The following is a 26,931-nucleotide window of genomic DNA, read 5'->3' on the forward strand; positions in this document are numbered from 1 at the left end:
CTAAAATAGGCATATTGTATATTTCATTTAGCTATTTCAGGGATAAAACAAAAGCATTCAAAACTACAGGCAATAGAATGCCTTAAGCAACCAACATATTAAAACATTCCTGCTACCCTCCTGCTGTAGAAAAACTATTGTTATAAGCTTATTAACTACTAGAGATCCATAAAGAAAATTACAGTTAAAACTTAATCACTCAAAAAGCCAACAAACACTGATTTAACAAACATATATATATATATATATAATTATTTACTTATTTATTTATTTATTTTTCCATTAACCTTAACGTATTGGCTCTCAGAAAGCCACAACAATGAGTTCACCTGGCTGTAGAGCATTTCCTTTATGCTTGCATAGCATAAATTACCTTTCTCTGAATCACACTTATACATATTTTGAAGCCACATAAGAAGTCTGAGATGTGGGATTCCAATGAACTCACCTTAAAATAAATTATCTATTGCCCTTTAGATGATATTACATAAGCATCTATACTTTTTCTCCATGCACAATAAATGCAACAAAATTATGAAGCTAATTGATCAAGAACAGCATTTTAAAACCAAACATGAATGTAGAAGTACAAACATAATTATAATGGGGGGGGGTAAAGAATGAAACACCAATCAATTCCCAATACTTACGATAATTAACAATTTATGCCAAAGAAAACCCCAATATATATTAAAACAACTTACAAATTAATTAACTATCAATATAACACAGATATTATTTATATGTATATAAAATTGTTAACAAAGAAATATTTTTTTAAAATTTATTTATGTATTTATTATTTATTTATAATTAATTCAAAATCCAATTAATTAAACACTACTTGATTGCTAAATCAAATAAGGGGTGGGGGAAACGCTGCAAATATAAAGTATAAACCAAACTGGGGATAACACCAAAAGACGGGAAATTCAAACAAACACAAACGGCTGGAGGCAAGCAAGGAAAAGCCTCCCACGCCGCCTCACAGATGCTCCAGCCTCACAGCTGCTCAGCGGAATAATAGAACGGAGGGAAGAGGGGGGGTTATAACACAATAGCAAATAAATAAAAATATATATATCAACAATCGAAATATATATATATCTAAGAACCAAAGAGCACTGAAACTAACTAACAAGGCACACAAACGCAAGCAACTTTAACAATTTAAAGACAAACCAGAAGAAAAAAAGGGGGGGGCAAAACAAACGGAATCAAAATTTGTATATATAACCAAGGGAATACCCCAACCAGGAACGTCGCCACCCACTAACACCTTAAGAAAAAACAAGCTGGGCTCTACACAAGCAACAAATGCTTTAAAGCACCGGCAATAGAAAGGAAAACAGCCTGCAAGCCGGGGAGAAGCCGCAGGGGGCGTGGGCGGAGGCCTGCAGCCCAGCTGCACGTTGGGGCTCAAAACAACAACAGAGATTGATGAAGAGCGACGGGACCAGGAGGAAAGAGCAGAGAAGGGTAAACGAGGTATTTAGCAAGGAAACGATCACCAACAGAACGCTGAAAGAGCCCCTGCAAGCGTGAACCAGCAGTAAGTGCCGCGAGGCAAAAAAGGCAAGAGCGGGAAGAACGGAGCAGCCTTATATCTGCTGCTCAGCACCCTCCCTGATAGGATGATTGATCTCACGTGGCTCCTAGCACTTGATTGAGAATGTTCCCAAGTCTTCCCTGTAATTATGGTGGAGGCAAATACGCCCCTAATTAGGAACGACATTCTGAAGCATCAGGGGCAGTGGCCTCCTTATCTCCATCAGTCATCTCAGAGCTCTCAGCCTGGTCCACTTCTTTATCTGCTATCTCTGCAGCTTCCAACTCTGCACCTGAATTGCTCCTGAATTCAGGGGTCATGACAGCAAGAAAGCTGCTTTTCTATGGCTTCATATCACTGAACACTAAAGTCAGGATCATTCAGACCATGGTATTCCTGATCTCTATGTATGGATGTGAAAGTTGGACAGTGAAAAAAGTGGATAAGAGAAAAATCAACTCATTTGAAATGTGGTATTGGAGGAGAGGTTTGCTCATACCATAGACGGCTAAAAAGACAAATAATTGGGTGTTAGAACAAATTAAACCAGAACTATCACTAGAAGCTAAAATGATGAAACTGAGGTTATCCTACTTTGGACACATAATGAGAAGACATGATTCACTAGAAAAGACAATAATGCTGGGAAAAACAGAAGGGAGTAGAAAAAGAGGAAGGCCAAACAAGAGATGGATTGATTCCATAAAGGAAGCCAGAGACCTGAACTTACAAGATCTGAATAAGGTGGTTCATGACAGATGCTCTTGGAGGTCGCTGATTCATAGGGTTGCCATAAATCTTAATCGACTTGAAGGCACATAACAACCACAACAAATATCACACCACCATGGTAAGAGGTATTTTACAATCAAGTACATTTTGTTAATATACATACATTACATACATCAAATACATTTTGTTAAATAAAAATAAAAAAGTAAGTAGACATGTAAGGATTGCCTTGTAAAACACATCTTTACTGTTGGAAAGTTATCAGCTCTCTGAGATGTCATGATTGGACACCATGCTTTTCTGTACGTAACCAAATTTGCAACCATCTTAGTTTCTGTCTTAAATTAATTTTTTTTAAAAATAATAATCTAGAGCTATGGCTTAGGAAATCCTTTGAGTTGCCAAGATACATGTATGCCACTTCACTCAGTGGTCACACTTGAGTCAGTAGAGTACACAGTCATTGTGACAACATGATAACAACTTGGAAGCAATGTGTATGGCATAAATGAAATTTGGCAAGTTTTCATATGAACTATGCTGGTCTGTTAATTAAAAGAGTAAAAAAAGGTATCTACTGCTGATAAACTCTACCTTACTTTTTGTACTGTATGCTTGATAGTGGATGTAGCATGAGTGGCTGTGCACTCATTCAATGGGGCTTCTCCTTCTCTCTGCAGCCCCCTCTGCAGGAGATTTTGGAGGTTTTGAGGGTCTGCAGTGGGGAGAAGGGAAACCCAAAATTCCCATTGTGCAAGAAGATTTCCAAAGTATAAATGGACAGACTTCACTGGATGTCACCAATTATTGGTTACATTTTCCGTGTGTGTGTGAACAATATCAAATATAGCATGTTTTCGTTGTAATATCACTCTGTATAAGATGGCTTAGCAGAAAAAAACGGTCAAAATGTAGAAAGAGTTAAAAAGCTCTACTCGGGTCAGAGGCTACATTAGTCAGCTTTCTTCTCCAGAACCCTGACACACTATAAATTCGTTAGCCCAAATGCTGATGGTGAGGAAGCTCAGAATACTGCAAGAGATGGATGATTCTCTCTGACATGCTTTGGATAACTGAGAAATAATCCAAGTGCTTCCTCCTAATATTGGAAGGTTTGAGGTAATTTGAGGTTCAACTGGATTGAGTCTAACACATTGCAGGCAAAAAGGTTCAGGGGCTTTTGTTGGGGGCATAAAAGGAATTAACTTTGCTCTATAATCCTTAATAGGGCAATATCTTTATTAGGTCAACTGAAACTCTGAAATCCATATTAGTTTCAGGAGTGAGTTATAAAAAAATCAGCACAAATATGACAAATATTTTCTTCAATAATTCTGTGGAGGATCCTCAACTTTGAACTGGTGATTATCTAGTCCTTTAATTATGAGAAGGCTGTAATTAATGTTGCTATTTTTCAAACAGCCCTGTGGTGTTTGCAAAGGCCACAAACAAAATAGGATTTTGTTTTCTTTGTGCTTTGTTTTAGCAAGATGAGATAAGTATTCCCAATAGCATTCAGAGCTAGAGTTAGGAAATAATGATAGAGATGATTTGCATTTAAAATACAAACCTTCAGAGATGGAACTAGATAAAAAAAAAGGAGGCTGTACGTCTCGTCAGAATATTTGCACCCAGGATGGCACTTTTAGCCATCTTGCTTCTGATGCTGCTTTCACAGATGGCATGGACACATGTTAGATGCATGGTTAAAGATCCACATGCTCCACTTCACGAGTATCATCAGTCGGGTGACCTCTTCATTGGTGGAATAGCTTCTCTGTCCATCAGAGTCTCCAATTTTATAGCCTTCACCAGAGAACCCCCACCAACTTTGTATGAAGAGCTTTTGTGAGGAGTCTATTTATTTGTTTTAAAAATGCAGTTCCATTTCTTTCTATCATCAGGGTGACAAGTCCTTTCTGTTGTACCCTGGGTTATTAGAGTGTTTTATCAATATGTTACAAGAGTTAAGTGAATGCTCATAGAAAACATTTCCTTAGCATGGAGTTAAGCTTTTATTTACTCTATTTAGCACACCACAGCATTTAGAACTTCCTAATTTTATATGTGTTTCTGAATCAGATGATTAGTCCAGGTTAGACTAACTGTGCAATCTCACTCACATTTACACTGGGCTGATGGGAGTTGGATGCAGCAGATCTCCAACTGAGTCCTGGCTCAGCTAGGCTATGGTGGCATGAGTTCCTCAGCCTGGCTCAGCCGGGGCTCAGCTCAGCCAGCCTGGCTCACCATGGACTCAGCCGAGAGTGGCATAAGTGGAGCCTGCGTAGGCCCAAAACAGGGGTGTGTCAGGGCCATGTTGGGGGAGGGGCCAAGGTGAGGGCACTTAGGCCACATCCAACTCATATTCGGAGCCCTCCTGCAGGTCCCAATCCAGGGAAAAGTTATGCCGGGGAAAAAGTCAGTCTAAGAAAATAAGTGCAATATTAGTCAATAGAGAGGGCTTACTCCCTGGTAGACATATTTGGGACAGCTCCCGGCTGAGTCAGCATTCAACCAACCCAGAGGTTCCTGAACGGCAACTGGATGCAGTGAAACTTTATGCCACCTTCTCTTGCTTCAGCACAACTTACACCAACTTCCCCTGAGTTGGATTGCTCTGCCGACCATGTAGAAGCCATTTACCACTTAAAAGTCATTTTGGCATATAATCTGTATACAAGATCATCATCAACATCATCATCATCTAGCCCACCAAAATTATTTCTCAGCATGTGTTTTTAGATATTGGGAATTGAGACTAGGACCAACAGCAAACATAGCATGTGCTTTACCACTAATAGTGGCCCTTCTGCACCCATAGATCCTCCAGATTAACCTCTCTGTTTCCTTTGGGCAAGTATTTGTTTATTTATTTAATGGAATTAGCATACCATTTAATCATAATAAGCTCCAAGTGGTTTACATAAAATACAGCATATGCACAAAAATATACATGAAAATTATTGAATAAATTTGGGGTTAAAAACAAGTTTACTTGGAATGGCATCTTGGAGGCAGAAAATCTCCAGTGAAGAATTTTCATAGTGAAACCATCCCATTTGTATTTACTTTAATCTTTTAGGCTGTTTTCAAATTCTGAACATAACTTTGACTCACTGTTCTCTCTAATATTTCTATGGTTTGGTTTCAATTATAGCAGAGTTATTTCCTTTATCTGATGTACATTGTATGGATCTTTGAACCTTGCCACCACCTAAGTCACATTCATGGTGACTGATATTAAAAAACTCACATATTGTTTGGTCTAATTGATTTCATTTTATTATACAGCTGTTTAATTGAACTAGTCTTTGTTGGTGATTTGGTGGCAAACTGTTATACTATAGAATCAGATCTTTCTGATTTATTGTTTAAGTGCTTAAAACATCACATCATGAAGATTGTGAAATATTATTCATTTTAGTTCACCCTCCCCAATGTGGTACTATGAAGAGAAAATATATTGAATGTTGTGTTCTGAAAAGCACTGCCATTATTTAGTTGTTTAAACTTCATGTAGACCACCTATGACTAAGAATTGCCCCAAAGTTTGTCTGTAAATTTTGTAATTAATAATAATGAAGGAGATGCAAAAGACGGCTGCAATATTTTACAAATGTATAATGTTCTAATACAAAATATCCTCCCCTTTTAGAATAGTTACAAAGAATTACCAGCACATTTTGGCCTTGGTCTTCGCAGTAAATGAGATCAATCAAAATCCTCATATTTTACCCAATGTCACTTTGGGCTTCTACATTTATGACAGTTATTTCACTGCGCAAGCAACCTACCATGCAACATTGCTACTTATACACACACTGGGAAGAATGATCCCCAGCTACAAGTGTGATACCCATAATAACCTGATAGCAGTCATTGGGGGACTTGACCCACTAATCTCACTCCATGTGGCAACTGTTGTGGATATTTACAAGATTCCACAGGTAGGATTATCATCCTTCCTCCACCTTGAATGTATGTGTCACCTATGCAAGAGCCTCTAACCAACTTACAGTTTTAAAAGAAAACATGGAATATTACAATACAGTTTCTTTTAAATGCATAAATCAAACATCACAGTCAAACACCCAATAACAACCTCTTTTTCTGAACATCATGCTGGATAAAACACAGAACCCTCATTCAAAGATGTAGCAAGACCCCCTGCCAGCTGAGGGAAAAAAAACCTAAATAATATAAAATGCTAAATACTGTTTAAACCTTTGACACTGCTGAAAAGTGTCTCTCTGTGTGTTTATGTGTTGGTTTTAACACTTTCTGCTACAAATTTATCTGTCCACATAAAAGTTTCAGGGATGCGGGGAATCAGTACACAGGCATTATTTTTCGAGGCTGACAAGGGGGAAAACGTCTGTGTGGGTCATTCATAAATCAGAATCATGGAAATGTAGAAAAGATCACAAAAAAGATATTTCTACCCTCACTGTTTTTGCAATTAAATAGTAATCAGCCAGTTGTTTGAAGAAAGGGGTGCTATGGGATGGTGAATTCAAGGAAGGTCTCCTTCATGATCTGATTGGACATAAACATTAAGTGAACATGCCAAGTGAGTTTTGGAAGCAAGAACAGTTTCACTTTGACACCTAAACACCATTGCTCACTAGCGTATGAGCACCTATATGCACATGCACACTTTTGAAAACCTTTCCCTTGTTTATAATGTTTTGGTTAAATAGTGGGAGTTGTGAGTCAAAAGGTCACCAGTGCAGTTCTTCCCAAAGCCATCAGTCCACTAGGAGGCCTAAAGCCAGTAGGAATGTGGGATAATTTTGATTTGTATTTTACTATGAATCTAATCAATTTGCACTTTCCAAAACAATATGTGAATGAAAAAAATAGCTATCCTTTAATATTGACACTTCTCAGCATTTTGTGACGTAGTTTTCCAACCAAAACATGTGTACAGAAATGTATGTATTAGGAATAAATGTGTGTACAAATGCATATCTAAGTGAAAATGACACAAAATGAATTATATTCGGGAGCATTGCTTGCAAAAATATGTATATTAGGACAAAATGGATACAAAATGCTGATGATTTTTCGGAGAACTTAAAATATGTTGCAAACTGATATGGAAATGTGACAAACTTAAGAATGAACTTAAGAACTTAAAAATGAGAAACTGAGAGAAAGCAAAATGGACAGATTCACCGTCACATTAATATATTGCATGAGAAGGTTATAATATACTATCCTTCCAGGGCTGTAGTAAAGATTGTTGTCATGCTATATGTGAATTGCTCTGAACACTTGAAATTACAAAAAAAAAAGTTTTATTTTTTCCCCTTCTTCTTCACATCTACCTTTAGCTGATATATGGTCCTGCTCCAATGATGAATGATAAAACCCCAGGCCTTTCCTTCTATCAGATGGCCCCTAAGGAAGGCCTTCAGTATGCAGGGATTCTTTCTTTGCTTCTTCATTTTAAGTGGACGTGGATTGGGATCCTTACCTCCAATGATGAATATGGAGATAGATTTGTGCAAACTGTATTTCCACTTTTCTTCCAGCATGGTATCTGTTTTGCCTTCATAGAAAAAAGCAAAAAATATGCCATTGTCACTGAAATTAATGATATGTTTAATCAGGGGGCAAAAATGCATGATAAACTCATTGACAGCAAAGCTAATGTAGTGATCGCCCATGGAGAATCTTTTGCCATTGTGTTTTTGAGATGGTTGCCATATCTTTCAGAGCGAGAACACACAGCAAATAAACAAAAAGGCATTGTATGGATAATAACAGCTCAGATGGAGCTCACTTCAATTGCCTATCAAAGGACTTGGGATGTAGACATAATCCACGGTGCTCTGTCCTTCTCAATTCACTCCAATGAACTACCAGGATTTCAACAATACGTTGAGAGCAAACATCCTTCCAGCACAAAAGGAGATGGCTTTATCAGGGACTTCTGGCAACATGCATTCAGCTGTGTATTTCCAAATAAAATCATGGGCAATGTGGATGGGGATATTTGCACAGGGGAGGAGAAGGTCAACAGCCTTCCTGGACCTTTCTTTGAAATGCGCATGACTGGCCACAGCTACAGTGTCTACAATGCTGTCTATGCCATAGCCCATGCTTTACATGCCATGTCCTCATCTAGACTCAAGCACAAAGCAATGGTGGTCAAAGTGGGATTAAAACATTCACATTTACAGCTGTGGCAGGTAATGGACTCATGTGGTAGAGCACTATATATGTGCACGTTGCAGGGGTGTGTGGGGAGGAAAGAGAACATTTAGACTTCCAAAGGAATTGAGCATGAACTTTAAGAGAGGTGTTGTCACTTCTATTATCTAAGGCATGGCTAGATCTGACAAAACTGAAAACAGCTTTTATCCAGGGAAAATGTTTTCATATCAAAACAAAATATCCTTTCCTAGACTGTTGTCTTTTCCTTTCCAATACAGCTCCATCACTTACTGAGAGGTGTGTCTTTTAACAACACTGCTGGAGACAAGGTTTTATTTGACCAGAATGGAGAGCTAGTAGCTGGATTTGATATTACCAACTGGATTTTTTCTTCAAACCAATCCTTTCATAGGGTGAAAGTTGGGAGGGTGGATCCCCAGGGCCTTCCAGACCAAGCGCTGAAAATCAATGAGAGTGCCATAACATGGCACAACTGGTTTAATCAGGTTAGATCTGATTTTTAATCTTCAAATTATACAGCAATAAGAGTGGCTGTATACTATAGCCCGCATGGATTTTTCACATTCCGCAATGTTAAATTGAAAATACCCCCATGCCATTCTGATGCTTCCCATAAGCTCATTTCAAAACAAAACCTTACGAAACTTATAGTCCTGAACTCAGAAACACTTGCTTAATGACCCTCTAAATTTTCATGGCAATACACAAAAGAGTCAGAGAGAATCAATAGTTCATAATGTAAAAAGAGAGAAAAATTCTCATAGTTTGTTGAAATTAATTAAAAATCAGCCATGTACACACAATACCTGTGATCCTATTACTGACCTTGCCCCATACTCTGACCTTCACCTTCGGCAGTTTAACAGTTTAAAAAAATGCCTGGCTGATTTTCAATTAATTTAAGAAATTTAGCATTTAACTCAATGATAAGTCCGGGCATTCTCAGTAAGAATCAACTAACAGCAAGACTCACAGCTGCTTGACTTGGCTAATCAGGGGACCACACACAAGCCAGACCTTTATTTTACTATAGACAGTCATGGCTTCCCCTAAAGAATCCTGAGAAGTGTAGTTTGTGAAGGGTACTGAGAGGAGACTCCTATTCCCCTAACAGAGCTCCACTGGCCAGAGTGGTTTAACAGTCAGATGTTCTGACTGAAGGCCTGCGAGGGGAATAGGGCATCTCCTAGCAACTCTCAGCACTCTTCACTAACTACACTTCACAAGATTCTTTGGGAAAAGCCATGAAGTGAAATAAAGTGAAATAAAGGTCTGGTATGGATATGGCCAGTGACAGTTTTGGTATAAATTTGAGTGGGGGACTACATGTGCCTGCTATAGGATAAAAAGGTGGGAGAAACACTGAAAAACAATGATACTATTCACAATGTTTTCCTTTTGGAAAGGAAAGGGGCTTTCCCTCTCCTCATTGTCCACCACCCAATTTCCTCCCCCTCCCCTTCCTGTCCTCCTCCTCCCCTCCTTGCTACCCCCCAGGTTAGTCTCACCTATCCTAAGCACGATTGCACAGGAGTAAAACCCACTAAACTCAAAAAGCATGCAAATGATCAAACCTCCTGTCCCCTCCTCCTCCCTCCTATCCCTTCCCTCTTGCCCCTTTCCTCCCCCTTTCTTCATGCCTCCCTTCCACTCCCCCATCCCCTTCCAACTCCTCCTTCTCCCTCCCCATCCTCTCCCTCAGTCAGTTTTACCTATCCTAAACATGATTGCATGGGAGTAAATCCCACTGCACTCAATGCAAATGATCAAACCTGCCCCCTCCCCCTCCTGACTGCTCCCATCCTCCTCCTCCCTTCCCCATCCCCTGTGTTCAGTTTCACCTATCCCAAGCATGACTGCAGGGGAGTAAATCCCACTGAACCCAATAAGTATGCAAATGATCAATCCATTCTCAGCAAACTTGCAGAGGATCCCATTTCTTACCTCCTGGATTAAAAAGCAGAGAAATTCACTAATAGGCAAAACAAAAGGAAAAAAAACACCTTGTGGTTTAAGAACTTGCCATATTTCTATCAAACTTTAAAAAACAAATGGGCAGCTACAGTGAATGCACCAGGGCAGCAGGAGACCTGACCTCCTCTCTGAGATATTGGACTGCCCTACAAATTTGTCAAAATGCAAACACAATTTGAGTTGCTCTTTCACAGTACAATCCACTTCCTGAGTAGTATATGGTGAATGGTGGCAACACCTTCAATCAACCCAAATAACAGAAGCAAGACATGCAATGCTGATCTTGTTTTAGCAGGGAGGAAGCAACAATATTAAAACAGTTGATATCGTTCAGATACTCACTTTAAATATGTCTGATTTACTTTGCAATTTTAGTGAAGTTTCCTATAGTAAATCATTTTCTTTTGCTTCTGTTTCTGGGAATACGTGAAGTACATCAACACTTCACAACACTAAAAATCTTCAAAAACAATTGTGGAATAATGGCACTGACTATTCTTCAGAATAGTTTCCAATGGACATGAGGAGTGTCTCAGTTTGCACAAGATAAAACAGTGGGAGTTGAAATATATTCTAGCCAAATTATAGGTGTGCTCTATGTTTTTAATTGACCATGACCACCTTTCCTTAAGTGGAGTAGTTTAAGCATAGCAGGCTGAAAATATGGATCTTGGGCAGGTCAAGTTTGTTTTTTCCAACAGCTAGAGTCATTGCTTAAGTAGCAATACATAGTAATCTGTCTGATTTTACATCAAAATGCAGTTTCAGATTCAACTATTAATGCACCCCAAATAGAAATAGATCATAGCCTCCAGTTTGAAACACAAAAGGCTGTCTAAACCATCATATGACATCGACCAATAAAAAGGCTTTGAAATTAATAAAAAGTACTGAAACCTCTTTTTATCAAAGGGGGGGAAGCACTGGCATTAATGGGATGGGAAAGAATAGGGATAATGTTGAACACTCTGTCACTCACAAATTAACAGGAAACATGGATGGATGAATTCCTTGGGCCTTAAGTAACATTACTGACCTCCAGTCTTACTGGTTTGAAGACAGCAGCTACTTTTTAGCACATGTTAAGGTGTACCGGCACAGAAAAGTGAGGGGTACTACAAACAATTTCATAAAAGCTTTGAGCCAGTCTGGGGTCACTGAGGAAAGGAGACACCAGGCATCAGGGAAAATGTGGGGCACCAGAACATAGAAGGGCCTAATTCTTATAGAAAAAAGGATTGCAACTACTGTAAAGCCTAAGGGCTAATCAGGAGGCTTCCTTGATGGAACTTTCCAGTGCCTTCTTATGCCATGGCTTTCATGCTTTCTCACAGCTAACTAGCCCTCCCAATTATCAGGCTCCCAACTTTGGCCTTGAACACCGCTCTCACTAGACAATGCAGGCGGCTTCAGCTTGAGGTTATGCCTCTGTTGACAAGAACAGGCTTCTTCCCAGCAACAAGATTTTATTCGTATTTCTACATTGCAGAGCCATTTTCTTAAGCCAAAGAATCTGGAATCTTGAAAGATGGAGTCCCTCATGCAGTTCCTTCACATCTACATGTAACCCTCCTTTACCAGCCACATAAAAATTGGATGGAAAGCAACAAGTCACAGCCATAACCAACAAGTTCCTAGCATTCCAAACATTAGCATAGTTGTAAAAGATAAAGACATGTGAAAGGGCTAGAGTTCAGTTTTAATTATATATGAAGAAGATTTGAAGTTTTCCAAGCTCCTTCTTCCTGTGATTAATATTCCACTCTTTCCTTTATGGGTTAGGCAAGGCCTCTGTCTGTCTGCACCAAAGGTTGCCATCCTGGTTCTAGCAAGAAAGTGAAGGAGGGGGAGCCATTTTGCTGCTATGATTGCATCCCATGTCCAGAAGGGAAGTTTTCAGACAAGGCAGGTAAGAAATAGACTTTGCCTTTTAATAATTAAGTAATCAAATATGTTAGTCATACTAAATGGATACATGAAAAATGCAGTACCACAACATAGAAACAAGTGAGGATATGGCAGATGCAGGAGACTAGGGTTTTTTAAAATCTAAATGGCAGATACACCAATCCCAAACCTAACATATTTCAGGCACTAGGTCTTCATTGGGGAGAGGGTGGTATACAGGGCCAGTGCTAAAAGGCGGCCAGGTTAGGCCTTGGCTGAGGGCCCCTGGGACCCCAGGGTGGGGGAGGAGTATCACTTCTCTTCTGCGATCCATGGCAGGATAGCTGCGTGGGCTGTGTGCGCAGGGCTGCCATTAACCAAGATGGCGGCAGAGGCTTCAGCCCCTTAGGGAAACCTTGGCTGCCATCTTGGATAATGACAGCCCAGAGTGAGCAGCCCATGCACCCACAAAAGACAGGAGAGACAGGTAGGTGGGAAGCTCGTGCACGCTGGGGCCCACGGCAAGCTGGTGCCAGCCCTGGTGGTATAGGAAGGGAAATATTTGTGTAAAAATCCTACAATGAATATAAGTAAAAATGCATATTATTCCAGACAAATCCCTATGGAGCGCTCCAGATTCAGCCAATTCCTGAATCAAATTGGGCCAATTCAGGCTGATTTGTATCCTGTCCTGATTGGATTGAAGCAGCTACAAATCTCTAGAGAGCAGACAGGCTAGTCCCAAAGTGATTTCTAGAGATCTATACATATGTATGTATATGTGAAAAATCATATATTTTAAGAAAACTCTGTAAGTGGAAAACTTGTGGTATGTTTGTGATATGTCCTGGGGATATAGGAAAAGAAGCTCATACCTTTTCTTTTTCAGACATGAGTGACTGTTCTACATGCACTGAGAAAAACTATCCAAGCAAGAGCCAGGATTTCTGTATACCCAAGTTTGTTTCCTTTTTGTCTTACAAAGAACCTTTGGGGCTCAGTTTAGCATTCTTTGCTCTTTCATTTTCATTGATCACTGGTCTGGTGTTGGGAACATTTATGAAGCACCACAATACTCCCATAGTCATAGCCAATAACAGGAACCTCACCTACACTCTCCTCATCTCCCTCATGCTCAGTTTCCTTTGTGCTCTGCTATTCATCAGCCAGCCACAAAAACTGACGTGTCTCCTCCGACAAACTGCGTTTGGCATCATCTTCTCAGTGGCTGTTTCTTGTGTGTTGGCAAAAACAATCACTGTGGTTCTGGCTTTCATTGCCACCAGACCAGGATCTAGGATGAGGAGGTGGGTGGGGAAAGGATTGGCAAACTCTATTGTTCTTTACTGTTCTCTCATCCAAGGAGGCATCTGTACTGTGTGGCTAGCAACCAATCCTCCATACCCAGATACTGACTTACATTCAGTGCTTGATGAAATTGTACTGGAATGTAATGAGGGGTCCATGACTATGTTTTATTGTGCCTTAGGCTATATGGGGTTTCTGGCTATTATCAGTTTCATTGTGGCTTTTCTTGCCAGGAAGTTACCGGACAGTTTCAATGAAGCCAAGTTCATCACTTTCAGTATGTTGGTCTTCTGCAGTGTTTGGTTATCCTTTATTCCATCATACCTGAGTTCCAAAGGAAAATACATGGTAGCTGTGGAGATCTTTTCAATCTTAGCCTCTAGTGCTGGGCTGCTGGGCTGCATCTTTTCCCCCAAATGTTACATCATTGTGTTGAGGCCTGAGCTGAACAACAGGGAACAACTAATAAGAAGGAAAGCTTGAAGAATCTAAATGTCTATGCATTTTGTGTATGCAAATACCAACATTTTTCTGAGAACCTTCTTGGCATCTGGCCAAGAAGAGAGAGGAAATGTGTTTTCTCAGAAACTACGGCTTAATGGGACTAGTCAATAAAATGATGCCTGCCAAGATTATTTGTTATGTTTCCGGTCATACATTGCTGATTATTAGTTTTACTGTCTCAGAGTTTCCTATACAGTATTCTGTGAAAGTTTTCTTCCAAGGTATTTATACTTCTCTAGGGTGGAGCTGGGGAACATGGGTGCAAGAATACTAAATGGGACTGGGCAATATGAGCCCATTATGCCAGTACTTTACAAATGGTCCCCAATTTGTTTCTGAGCCCAATTCAAAGTGCTCATTAAATATTTAGAACCATTTTAGGCTTGAGGTCACAGTATGTGAAGGGTTGCTTTTTCCCTTATGTGTGTGTGCATGCCTCCAGATCACCAGTGGAGGCTCTGGCGGCACCCCAGCTACCCTGGACCTTGTGCTGCAATGGGGAGAGAGATTGAGCCACAACAGAGTGTGTATCTCTGTTTTCCCACTATCCCCATTTAAGAAATGCCTGCCACCAGGTGATAAGGTTATTTTTCTACAAGGCTGCTTATCACCAACCAGCCTATAAATATCCCTTCATTCTTCCTGGGCACAACTCAAGGTAGCATGGAATTTATCTTAAGATGTGGGAGTAGGGTTGCCAGGTTCAGGGCCTGAGACTGATCCTGTATCTTTAGGAGAAGAGAAAGTCTGCCAAGTGCAGGTGTTCTTGCAACATTGCAATAGGAAAAACCAGGCCCTGCCTCCAAGAGGTCTTCTGTATCTTTAAAAGTTGTGCAGGAGGAAGGGAGAATTCCACCTTGTGGTTTTTCCCATTACAGTGTTGCAAGAACACCTGCACTTGGCTGACTTTCTCAGCCCCTCAGAGTCTCAGGCCCTGAACCTGGCAACCCTATGTGGGAGGCATATAAGCAGAGGCCACAAGCTTTTAATGAAACAGATTTTTTTTAAAAAAGAAAAACTAACAATGATAGAATAAGAAGTTTTAGGGAAAGGGTTTCACCTGAAAAAGCTACAGAAAAACCAGATTAACCCACCAATGGAACAAAAGAACAAAACAAACAAAGAGTTAAACACAAATCCTCTTTCCCTCTGGCTAAGACATCCCCTACCGACTTAGAACTATCTGTTGTTCTTTGTATGATGTTAGTTTGGCACTTCATGGTGCCTCTCTCCTGGTGTACTCTCTTTGGGATTCCACCTTGTATCTTTCCTCTCAAAGGCAACTACTCCCAGATAAGCCTCCGGGTACATGACTTGCAATATACAAAAAAACAAGGTGAGAAGTGGCTTTCCATTCACAATTCCAGACAGCCTATGTACTACATACCCCAACTTCAATGAATCTATCACCTTCCAGTTTGTTCTCTGGAAGACAAAGAGTAACAAATTCACCTCATAATTGCCAAACCAACAGTATTTTCATATAATACAAAATATACAAAATACAACAGTATTCATATAATACAAAATATAAAAGCAAAGTCCATACAAACAGTCCATATAAACAAGGTTCATTTCCTTAAGAGAAGGATCTCCAGGACCTTCACCAGGTGAGAGATGTTTGGTGGTTACATGAGAAAAGACCTTCTCAGTTTTGTCTTTACTGCAACTAGAGCCACTTCAGTCCTCATGTTTTCCAAGGACACATGTTCCTCTCTCAATTAAAGAGAGAGCTAAGAGAGGCTCCAAACTAGATTCATCCTGAGGAAACAGCACCAGCTCTCTTTAACAGCTCTTGTGTTGCCCTACAATCACACACACGCAATTGGGCAAACAGCTTCAGCTCTATCAAGGGTGAGAGGAAGAAGAAGAGGATAGGACATCCTGATCAGCAAAGTTAAAGTTTTCCAGGTCTTTGCAGAGTGAGGGTGGTAAACAGCAGCAGCTGCCACCGCCAATCCTTGCTGAAGCTGCTCCAGGGTCCACTGCAACTTCAGGTACTGCTGAGCCAAGGCAGGAAAACAGGCAGAGTACCAACAGGCCTCTCAGTAGGAAACTCCAAGAAACCACACTCTACCAGGCTGGCTGCAACCCCCCAGAAGGGATGCTGTGTGATGCCCCATTCTGGCTGAAGCCTCTCCTCTGCTTTTGTCTGCTTCCTGGAAGCTGTAAATCTCAGTGACCTATGAAAGTGAACTGGCCCCAGCATTTCAGGGGCCAGTGGGGATTAAATTACCCCTTCCTACAGAAGGTATAATCTGCTCAAGGAGTGAGGAGAGACCTAACACCACTCCTTTAAGGTGGGCTTCAGTTCCAAAGAGATGTTGGAACACACTAACTCAGTTACAATTATTTGGTGCCTTCTTTTTGGTGCCAAGCCAAAATCTTTTTGTTTTCCCAGGCTTTTTAAAACATGCTGCTTTTTAAATGAGGAGTTTTTAAGTTTCCCATCTCTCTGTGTGTGTTTTTTTAAATGAGTTTTTACTCTTTGGCTTTTTATGTTTTGTATTTTATTTGCTGCTCGATATGGAATTTAGACCCATTTCTAATTGTTTCACATTTGTTGATAGTGACTTCATGTTTGTTCTTAATACGTCGTCTCTCTCTATAGAAAACCGAGAGAGTGATAGCTATTGATGGTCAAATAAATGTAATCAGTAACAGAGCAACCCAACTTGTTGGAGGCTGGTGGGAGTGAAGCTGGTGAAGGTGGAGCTGGTGGAAGCGGCCGCCACATCCAGCTGCTGCTCAGAGGCCTTGTGGTGGGGAGGATGCTGGCTGCACTGGCAGGGCAAGGCAGAAGGACACAAAATACATATTTCCTTCCACTACCCCTTTTCTGGGTGTACCAGTTGCCACAACAGAGGTCCATGGGAGGGAGCCGAATGGGACCTGGATATCAGAAAAGTCCCCCCTTCACCCCCCTTCTCTGACATGCTCCCAGAATGCCCCTTTTGCAGGCCTTCTGCTGACCTCTGCTGGCTTCCTTTATGCCAGGCTAGGCTTCTCTGGCAGGCCTCCAGATAAGCCAGGATGAGGGATTTATGCCGGCGTAGCATGGTGTAGCCTGGCTGGGCTGGGACCTAGATGGCTTAGCTGGAGGTCCGCCTTATCCAATCCCCCTCAGCCCAGCATAAATAAATTTCAATTATGCCCTAAGTAACTAATGACTAGGAGCCCAGAATATGCACATTCCAGAGCCAGCCCTGTCAGTAAGCCCCAAGGTCACCAAAAAGAAGGCAAGCCACGCAATCTGCAAAAGAAATCCTGTCTACCATCTCATCCAGGATCAACCTGTTATACTAGTTCTGTACACATGATACACAAGCAATGCAATTCATTTAGGCATATAATAAGTGAAGGCTCCTAACACCTTGGGTACACCTCACCAGAGTTAAGATATATGGAGCACTAGGGATGTGCACTGGCTTCACCTTCAGCTGAATTGCAGATCCTGAACCAAATCAAGCTAATATGGGTTGACCTAGGTTTCAGCCAGAGTGCGATGAGGGTGAGGCAGAACTAGATTGCCCCAGGTTGGGTTGGGTCAGGTCCGCCCAGAGCAATCTGGGGCTATCAAAAGATGGGGCAGTATGGCATTGAGACGAAGGTGGGTGCCTGTGTGCATCTCCTTCTCCTCACCCACCTGCATGTTTAATTAGAATTTTAAACCTCAGTTAAACACCGTGCACCAGGTCATGAGGACTGCTATGTACTACATCCAGGATCAGAGGTAGCATACTTCTGAATACCATTATCTGAGGATCGCGGGCAAGAGAGTTGCTGTTGCAGTCATGTCCTGCATGTGGTTCCCATATGCAACTAGTGGTCTACAATGAGAATAAAATACTGGGCTAGATGAGCCTTTTGTCTGGTGTTCTTATATCAAAAGCCTTTTATTTCATTTTTTCTTGCATTCCCATTCCCCATATCTAAGATGCATCCAAAAGGTTCCCCCCCATTACATGCTTTGTGGTGGACAGGTGACAATGCATCTCCCCAATTAATATTATCAAGGGTTGCAGCCTTACGATCAAACATACTTATTTCCTCCCAATTGTGGATCAAATTCTTGTATCTCTAGTTTTCTTCCATGCAGAGGGTCATTGCTAGCCCAAGTGTCCCTTCTTATCTAATTATATGAAAGAAGAGAAAACATATTTTCTTTAGGAATTCCATTTGGGGACACTAACATTAAGTTGATGATTACCTTCTCCTTTAATTATAAAAAGGACTGTAATTAATTCAGCTGCATGGCAATTCTCCTCCCTGAAGATTGTCAGTGAACAATAGTAAAATTAGTAACATAGTATATGAAAATTGATATAAATATTCACTTTAACATTTATATCTGGAGTTAGGGGCTCAGAACAGACAAAGATCCACCAGTCTGAGTCTCCTGAGATGGAATAGGACAACCTGTGTTTAGATAGAAAATTAGTATTCAAAATGGTAACATTAATAGTCTTGATTCTGGTACTGCTTCCTCACATGGTATGCAAACCTCACATCCTTAAATGCATGATAAGAGATCCACACCATCCATTACATGAGTATCATCAGTATGGAGACTTCATAATTGGTGGCATAGCTACTCAGACCTTCATAATCTCCAACTCAATAACCTTCACTGAAGAACCTCCACCAATGTTATTTGAAGAGCTTGCGTAAGAAATTTATTATTATTATTATTATTATTTTGCAAAAACCTTGTTTTCATTTCAGATTAGAATAAGTGTCTGCCCCCAAATTTGTTACACAATTTTCAAGTGGCAAACTGGAGTTGCTAATTTGATTATTTTTGGAATGGGTACAGAACAAGTTCATCTAGTTTTAATCATACCAGTGATTTTCTTTCTTCTTTAATCTATTAGGGCAGCAATATTAATGATAAATTATATTCATGTTGGTTATTGCTATTTCTGATTTATATTATTTTCTTGTACAATAATTTTCATAAGAGAGCTGATGGCAAACTGTTATCTATCTATCTATCTGTCTGTCTGTCTGTCTGTCTAGTGCTTTTTTTGGTAAAAAAACTGAGGTGCTGGTACTCATACCTAGATAGAAGTATTGTGGGTACCAGCACAAAATGGTGTGTGTGTGTGTGTGTGTGTGTGTGTGTGTGAGAGAGAGAGAGAGAGAGAGAGAGACTACTACTACTACTACTACTACTACTAATAATAATAAATTTTATTTGTGAGTCGCCTATCTGTCCAAGTTAACGGACACTCTAGGCGACGTACAACAATATAAAATACATATACAAGTTAAAACCACAATAATCAATTCATCTAAAACATCCTTCAATAGAGAGAGAGAGCAGTATTACAAGATTGGGAGACTGTAATGCATTCTATGTGGGGGTTCCTTTGCACTTGACCCATAAACTGCAGTTAGCGCAGAATGCTGCAATGTGTTTGCTGACAGAACTGAGATCTTATCAGCAGCATGTAACACCTTTGTTCAGAGATCTGCACTGGATGCTATTTTGTTACTGGAAGAAGTTGAAGGTACTTCTATTAGTATATAAAGCCCTTAACAGATTGGAACTAGTTTACTTGAGAGATCATTTTACCCCATATATGCCCACTTGACCACTTCAGTCTGCAGAACTGGGACTGTTACAGGTGCCACATAATGTACATTCTGCACTTGTAAGAAATATATGTTTTAGTGTGGCAGCACCTACACTTTGGAATTCCCTGACTATTAACATCAGGCAGGCACCTTCCCTATATTGTTTTTGGTGCCTGCTTAAAACATTTTTGTTTAGGCAAGCCTATCCAGACATGTGGGATGCTGACATGTGTTTTAATCTCTGTTTATTGTTTTTAATGATCTTTTGAGTGTTTTAAAATACTTGCTTTTAACTGTCTTGTATTTTTAGTTGAAATGTTTTAATTTTAATATTTTTTTGTAAACCATTTAGAACTTTTATTACAATCAAGTGGTATATGAAAGTTGTGAAATAAATAAATAAATAAAATAAGCATTTACTTATAATATAGGTTGTACCAACCTTACCAAGTAAATATAGGGAGTATTGTGTTCTGAAGAAAAGCACCAATCTTGTTTGGTTCTCTAATCTTTGTGGAGAAGGTTTTTACATAAATATTGCAATAAATAATATGGAGATGTAAAGCACAGTGTTACATAGTTCATAGGGTAATTGTATCAATTATTCGGCAATTTGTGGAATTCATTGAAAGTGTCTTCTTAACAGAGCTGGCAGCAAAGTGCTTTGCCACCACACCAAAGAAGAATCATGACACAGTTGTGGAATAATGTTATATTTATTTAAAATGTAACAACTATAAGGTATATCCAAGTTTTGCCAATTACCAAATTGAACCTACTTCGGACAGATGAGGATACCTAACTGAGACGGATTCTTCCCTCCAGTTCCCTGGGCATGTCAGTCCCTACAGACCATGACTCCCCAGCAAAGGATGTGGGTGAAATTATCCCTCCTTGCTAGTAGAGCCAATCACATGTTTCCAACCTCTGCACCCCAGCCCCACCATACAGGCATTCACCCTGATGCTCAAGTTGGTCCCACAAGGACACCCCCAAGATCCCCACCAGCCACACCTGACTGGTGGTTCCCTAGTGAGTGCCATTTAATAAAATGCCTCAGTCACCTGTTTTGTACTCCCACCTTCCTCACCTGCCCAAATTCCATGCCAGCCAAAGCAAGAGAGCCCAACTCCCCTGAGGGCCAATTGAATCAATCTCAGCAGTATGGAGTAGGCAAAATGAAATTTTCAGAATCCCCCCCCAATTCCTATTCAGCCCCAGCTGGTGACTAGCAAAGCCCATATTGACCAGGGAGGGGGGGCAGGTGCTGCAAGGCAAAGAGAGGCAAGATTCAAGGGAGGAGCTGGCTTATAAGCCCACTCATCCCTTCCACCCATTGGTCTAAGGTCCCCATGTGACCCACTTTCGAACCCTTCGGGAATGTTCCCGAGCCTTCTGTAGAGGTGTGGGTTGCGGCAAATTTGCCCCCACGCTGGCAGGAATGCCATTGCCATATGATTAGATATACTGTATATAGTAGGGCCCTGCTCATACAGCAGGTTCTGTTCCGGACCCCCGCTGTAAAGTGAAAAGTGCTGTAAAGCAGAACGCATTGATGTTAATGGTGCGCGGCGCACGAAAATGATGTTGAAATGGCGTGTGACAGAAAAAAACTGCCGTAAAAGCAGAACAAGCGCCTTAATGCTGGGACTTTCCCTAATTGAAAGCCACCGCATTTGCAAATCGCTGTAAAGCGAAGTGCTGTAAAGTGGGGCCCTACTGTATTTAGAATGAAATTATAGGTGTTCACATACATCAAATACTTCTGAATATTTCAAGTCATATAATTCATGGAAGTACATGGAACCTTATATTGGTACCCTGTCAATAAAGTATATGCAGTGCTTGGTTGTAAAGAATAATACCTAGGTTAGGTTAGTTGCCTGACCTTTGTCTAGCCCCACCTAATGTTAAACTTTGCTTAAAGAAACTTCGTACATAAATACTGTAATGAATAAGGAAGGAGAGGCAGAATGTGGTGTGACATAGTTCACAGAATAATAGTAACAATAATTTTACAATATGTGTGATATTCTTCTGATTAGCAATATTGTTTTTAGAATAGTTCCTATGAACTACCAGCACTTCCTGGCCTTGGCATTTGCAGTAAAGGAGATCAATGAAAACACTCAGGTTTTATCCAATATCACCTTGAGCTTCTGCATTTATGACAACTATTTCAATGCAAAGAGGACCTATCATGCCACAATTGGGCTTATGTCTAAAGTAGAGAAGCTTGTTCTCAACTACATATGTGACATCCGGAACAAATTAATAGCAGTTGTTGGGGGACTTGGACCCCCTTATTTCTCTTCATGTGGCAGCTGTCTTGCATACCTATAAGATGTACAAAAGTCACCTCAGCTTGGTGTAAATAGCAGTTGGGTTGCACCCTAAATAATGAAATACAAAAATAAAGATAGAAAGTGAACAAGTTATTAAATACATCAACATGTTTCCAAATCTTAATTTCTTATCAAGCTTAAAGGAACTGAACTGTTTTATAGAGAGGGAATAACAACAACAACAACAACAACAACAACAATAATAATAATTTTTCAGTATTCATCACCACATAAGCCATGATAAAGGTAGACACATTGTTGCTTACTCTTTCATTCCAGGAATTAATAAGCAGGGGCCACCTTTCAATAAATAAATAGCTCGGTTGATGATTTAATTATCTTCTTGAATATGTGGTTTTAAACATTAGAGCAGCTTCCCATGTCTTTGTTAACCAATCTATTATGGTTGAACTGTTTTTATTCTGCCAAAACTGCACAGTATAAAATTTTGCAATAATAAGTAAAGATATAAGCACTTGCATATCCTCATTCTCCACTTCTGCCTTCATCATACCCACTAGTATGATCTTGGGGCATCTTGATAGGTTGTAGTCTGTCAAATCATGGATTGTTTTTGGGACTGAGTTCCAGAATTTACTTAAATTCTTACTCTCCCCAAACATATGAAGATAATCAGTTCTGAACTTCATGCATCTCCAGCAGGACATATTAGTATGGTAAATCTTACTTAGACTATTCAGAGTAAGACCTTTAAGATTTAAATTCTTTATTTTTTTCTTTAAATTTATCTTAAATTTATCTGTGGCGACTTACAACTTTTTTCTTTAAAACTCGCACTAATTAACAGCCTTGGGATAGTTCCAAAGTTCCATTTCAATTCTGCTTAAATCTGAATTCTGTTTCTCTTGGCTGGGCAGAAGATGTTATTTCTAGGAAGGTACCAAAGCTTTTTCTAATGTAAACTTTGTTCTACTTGCATTGCAGTGTCTGAATTATACATTATGGATAATAATGTTCATTATTACCAATTCATTATGGATGCCAATTTTATTGCATGATAATGACAAGCAATTTTTAGGTTCCCCTAACCCTCTTTTACCCCTTTTCTGATATAAATTTTCTTGAGCCATTCTGTTATTCCAGATGAATTGATTGATCTTCTTTTGCTATTCATTTATAGTTTTCAGCCCAATATCCAAAATATATGTTAATAAGAACAAAATCTTTGGATAGGTCATCATGGATATTTGCCCAAACCAAGACAAAGGATATCTCTACCACTTAGTTATATTGTTGTTAATCTGTGTTGTTAGTAAGATACAATTGTGATCACTCATTTACTTTCCCATTGTATTTGGATCTGTTCTTGAATCTGCTGCACTTGTTCTGAGGAGATGTTAACTCCAAAACCTTTAAACTTATTTAAATTAATCTTATAGCCCAAAACATCACTATGTGGCTGTAGTATCGTGTGAATTGAATCTGTAGATTTCTCTGGATTTATCAAGAAAAGAGCAATGTCATCTGCATAGAGATATATATTTTGTTCTATATTTCTGTACTGAATGCCAAAGATGTGATCTTTGTTCTGTGGACATATTGTCAGAGGTTCCAGATAGATAGCAAACAAGAGTGGAGACATGAGGCATCCTAGTTCAGTCCCTTTCTGAATGCTAATGAATCAATGGCAGTTGATAGTTATTTACATATATTGTAGATGTTGGATTCTGATATTGATGTTAAAAATGTTCCTACTAAATTCATTTCCTGCAAACCTGCAAATCCCATTCTACTCTATCAAATGCTTTTTCTGTGCTGAGAAACAAAACAAAAAGCTTGATTTTGTTGCTTCGCAAATCTCAATGCAATCTATCAATATTTTTACAATTTTGTGAAGTCTTCTGTTCTTAATAAATCAAGTCTGATCTTGGTGGACATATTTACCAGTTATGTTATTTGGGGTGCAATCAAACTGATAGAAGGCTGGCAGAAGGGGCCACCACATCCAATCTCCATCCAGGTGCCACTGGAAGGAGAGGATGCTGGCTGCGCTGGTAGGGCAAAGTGGGAAGAAATAAAATGAATGTTTCCTTCTGCCCCTCTTTTCCTGGTGTAGCAGCTGCTCAGACAGAGGGCTGCAGGACCAAACCGCACAGGAGTAGGATGTGGTAGAAGTCCTGCTCGCCTCGGTTCTGCCCCTAACATGCCCCTGGAATGCAGCTCTTTTGGGCCTCCTACTGGTCTTGTTTGTGAAGCCTGGGCCCCAGCAGCACTCAAGTGGTGCAGAGTTCCCTGGCAGCACCGTGACTGCACCCAGGGGGAACTTCTGCCACCAGAGCCTGGCATTTCCAACACCCTTCCTGCTCTACCTCAGCCCCTCAGCCTGGCATATCTAGGAGGTAGATTGCACCAATAGTCGCTTGGCCAAAATAATGGACTAGATTTTAGTGTCCTGATTGAGCAAGGATATAGGATGATAGAATTGATGTAGTAAGGGATCTTTACCTGAATTCAGAATGATTTCAATGCTGGCTTCCACCCAGGTTGCTGGTAACTCTTTTCATTGCAAACAATCATTTATCATATAGGAGTTAATTTCTCAGAAAATATTTGGTAAAATTCACCAGTGAAACCATTAGGACTGGGTGCCTTATTTTTCTTTAAATTCTTTATTATTTCACTAATTTACTCTCGTGTTATTGGAGCTTTTAGAACACTTAAATCCTCAAATGAGACTTTAGGAAGGTGCATATTTAAAAGAACTCTTTCTTTTTTTATGGCTGATGGATTCTGAATAGTATATAATTCTTGATGGTACTTCCTGTGAGTTCTAAGCTGTCTTATTTTCATACTTGATTGATGGAATTAATGTATTGCTCTTTTCTCCTTTAACAACCTTGACAGAATTTCAGAAGGTTTGTTTCTGTGTTCAAATCATTACTATTTATCACTATTAGTGCATCATTCCAAACTATCTGCCTGAAGATTTTGGTAACTTGCCCTTCACTTATCATAATTTACCGTACCTTAAAAGTCCATAATTGGCAGATCTTGAGATTGTTTATGTTGTTCCTTTTCTTAAAAGTAAGACCCTTTCTTTATATACTGTTTATTTTCAGGTTGTTATTTTTTGTTTTTGTATTATAATACATGGTAGACATGCTTTCACTGTGTCCCCTATAGCCTACAAAGAAATTTCTGGTGTTGTATTCTGCTCAAAGAATAACTCTAGGTGATGCTCAATATTATTTCTCCTTTCTCCTTTAATAAGTATATTATTATTCAGTCTCCATGATTCATAAAAGTTATTTGCTACTCCCAAATTTAATTATATTGGTGCATGCTCCAATATTGTCTCTGTTTTTATCAATTTTGTTTGAGTTATTAACTTGAAATTTATAAAAAAGAGATCTATTCTTGAATAAGCTCCAGAAATTTATAAAAGAAGGTATAATCTCTTGAAGATGAATTCATAGAATCTCCAAGGATCTATTAAACAATGTTGTTGCAAAAAACTCAAAAAATATTTGGCAGTATTCCTTCCTCTGAAGTAAGAATGATTAATTTAGTAGAGACCACACTTCTTAAGTCTCCTCCCATGATGATTTGTCTATGCTCTTTCGACCTTATCCAAAATGCATTTTATAGGTTTTTTAAATCTAAATAATGGGGCATGAAGACATATCAAAGATAAAGGAATCTTCTTAATTTGAACATGTAGCATAAGATATGATCCACAGTTTGCCTTTTCTTTAGTCAGTACCTTTATATTCAAGTTTTTTTTCAAAAGTTACCCCACCCCTTTTAACTTCACTTCAAGCTGTAAAATATTGCCCAGTTTCTTTTGCTGTAAGTACTTATCCTCACCCTGTGTAATGTGCATCTCTTGAAGAAAATGAATATCAGCTTTTCCCTGATATAATTGCCTAGTAAATTGCATTTTCTTCTGTAGTGAATTTAATCCTTTCACACTGAGTGCAATTATACTTATTTCATTCATTTTATGTGATAAGAGTGCTCTAGAACCTTACTACTAATTGACATGTATCTTTTATCTTGGGGGAAATTGGGGGAAAATGAGTATATTCTAGTGCTGAAATAATTGTTTATGCTGATGACACACAGTTCTATTTTTCCATAATATCTGAATCAGGAGAGGCTGTGAAAGCTCTTGTCCTGCCCAGAGCCCAAGACATGAGACGGAGGCGAGGCTTGGGTTAATTCTCATTTTATTAGGGTGATGCTTACATCCAAAGCAGTGCTTTTCATAAACCTGTCTACCTCACTACTTTCCCTAGCTAAGCTACCTAAACAGTCTGCAGTGTGTGGGGAGAGTTGATCAGCACTGGAGCCTGGGCGGGCACCTGCTTAAGTAGGGAAGGTTTTCATCCATAAATGATGGCTCCTCCAAAGTTCCACCCTCTCAAGATCCCTTTTCTCACATCATCTCGCATGGGGTGAGGGGGGAGAGCCTCCGACGGCCCATCTGACAGTGGGGCTTCACTAGGTGATGGCTTGGCTTCAGGGAGGGGGAAGCTGGTTGGCAGGGAAGCGTTTGAAGTGCCAGGTGGGGGTTCCTGCAGGGGCGTGGTTGGCACATGCGAGGGGTTGCTTCCCAATGGCTCAGGCAGGGGGCTTGCAGGAGGAGTGGGAACTGCCTCGATGGGGGGGCTGGCCAATGGAGTCTGTGGGCTTTCTATACTCCCCCTTCCTTCAATGCTCCCAGGGACCTGTCCTCATCTGACTCCTCTCCCTGAACTAACTCCTCTTGTGCCTGGGGTGCAACAGTTCTGGATCAGTGTATGCATGCTGCAGTGGACTGGATGAGGGGCAATAAACTGTGCTTGAATTCTGGGAAGATGGAGGCTCTTTGGGTGGGTGGTTCCTGTGTCTGGGAGATAGGAA

The 26,931-nt window shown here is 40.0% G+C and overlaps 2 protein-coding genes across 2 annotated transcripts in view; both read left to right on the forward strand.

Moving 5' to 3' along the window:
* Positions 1-3,983: 3,983 nt before the first annotated feature.
* LOC133367565 (vomeronasal type-2 receptor 26-like) lies at positions 3,984-14,119 on the forward strand. The gene is made up of 6 exons (XM_061591659.1): positions 3,984-4,129; positions 5,940-6,231; positions 7,621-8,481; positions 8,725-8,952; positions 12,224-12,350; positions 13,218-14,119. Exons 1-6 carry the CDS (start codon positions 3,984-3,986, stop codon positions 14,117-14,119), a joined length of 2,556 nt encoding a protein of 851 aa, XP_061447643.1.
* A 2,258-nt stretch (positions 14,120-16,377) lies between these two features.
* The window catches only part of LOC133367566 (vomeronasal type-2 receptor 26-like), a 49,843-nt gene continuing 39,289 nt past the window's right edge, over positions 16,378-26,931 (forward strand). Inside the window, exon 1 of the mRNA XM_061591661.1 lies at positions 16,378-16,440. The gene's annotated coding sequence lies outside the window, so the exon portion shown is untranslated. The remainder of the gene's footprint in view (positions 16,441-26,931) is intronic.

This window comes from Rhineura floridana, chromosome 11, assembly GCF_030035675.1.
Source record: "Rhineura floridana isolate rRhiFlo1 chromosome 11, rRhiFlo1.hap2, whole genome shotgun sequence".
NCBI classification, from domain to species: domain Eukaryota; kingdom Metazoa; phylum Chordata; class Lepidosauria; order Squamata; family Rhineuridae; genus Rhineura; species Rhineura floridana.

Bases quoted from the DNA above. Each gene is read 5' to 3' on its own strand.
- LOC133367565 (XM_061591659.1), top strand. From the start codon at position 3,984: ATGGTTAAAGATCCACATGCTCCACTTCACGAGTATCATCAGTCGGGT. The intron at 8,953-12,223 runs GTTAGATCTGAT...TTTATGGGTTAG, and splicing joins GGCACAACTGGTTTAATCAG to GCAAGGCCTCTGTCTGTCTG. The intron at 12,351-13,217 runs GTAAGAAATAGA...TTTCTTTTTCAG, and splicing joins GAAGTTTTCAGACAAGGCAG to ACATGAGTGACTGTTCTACA.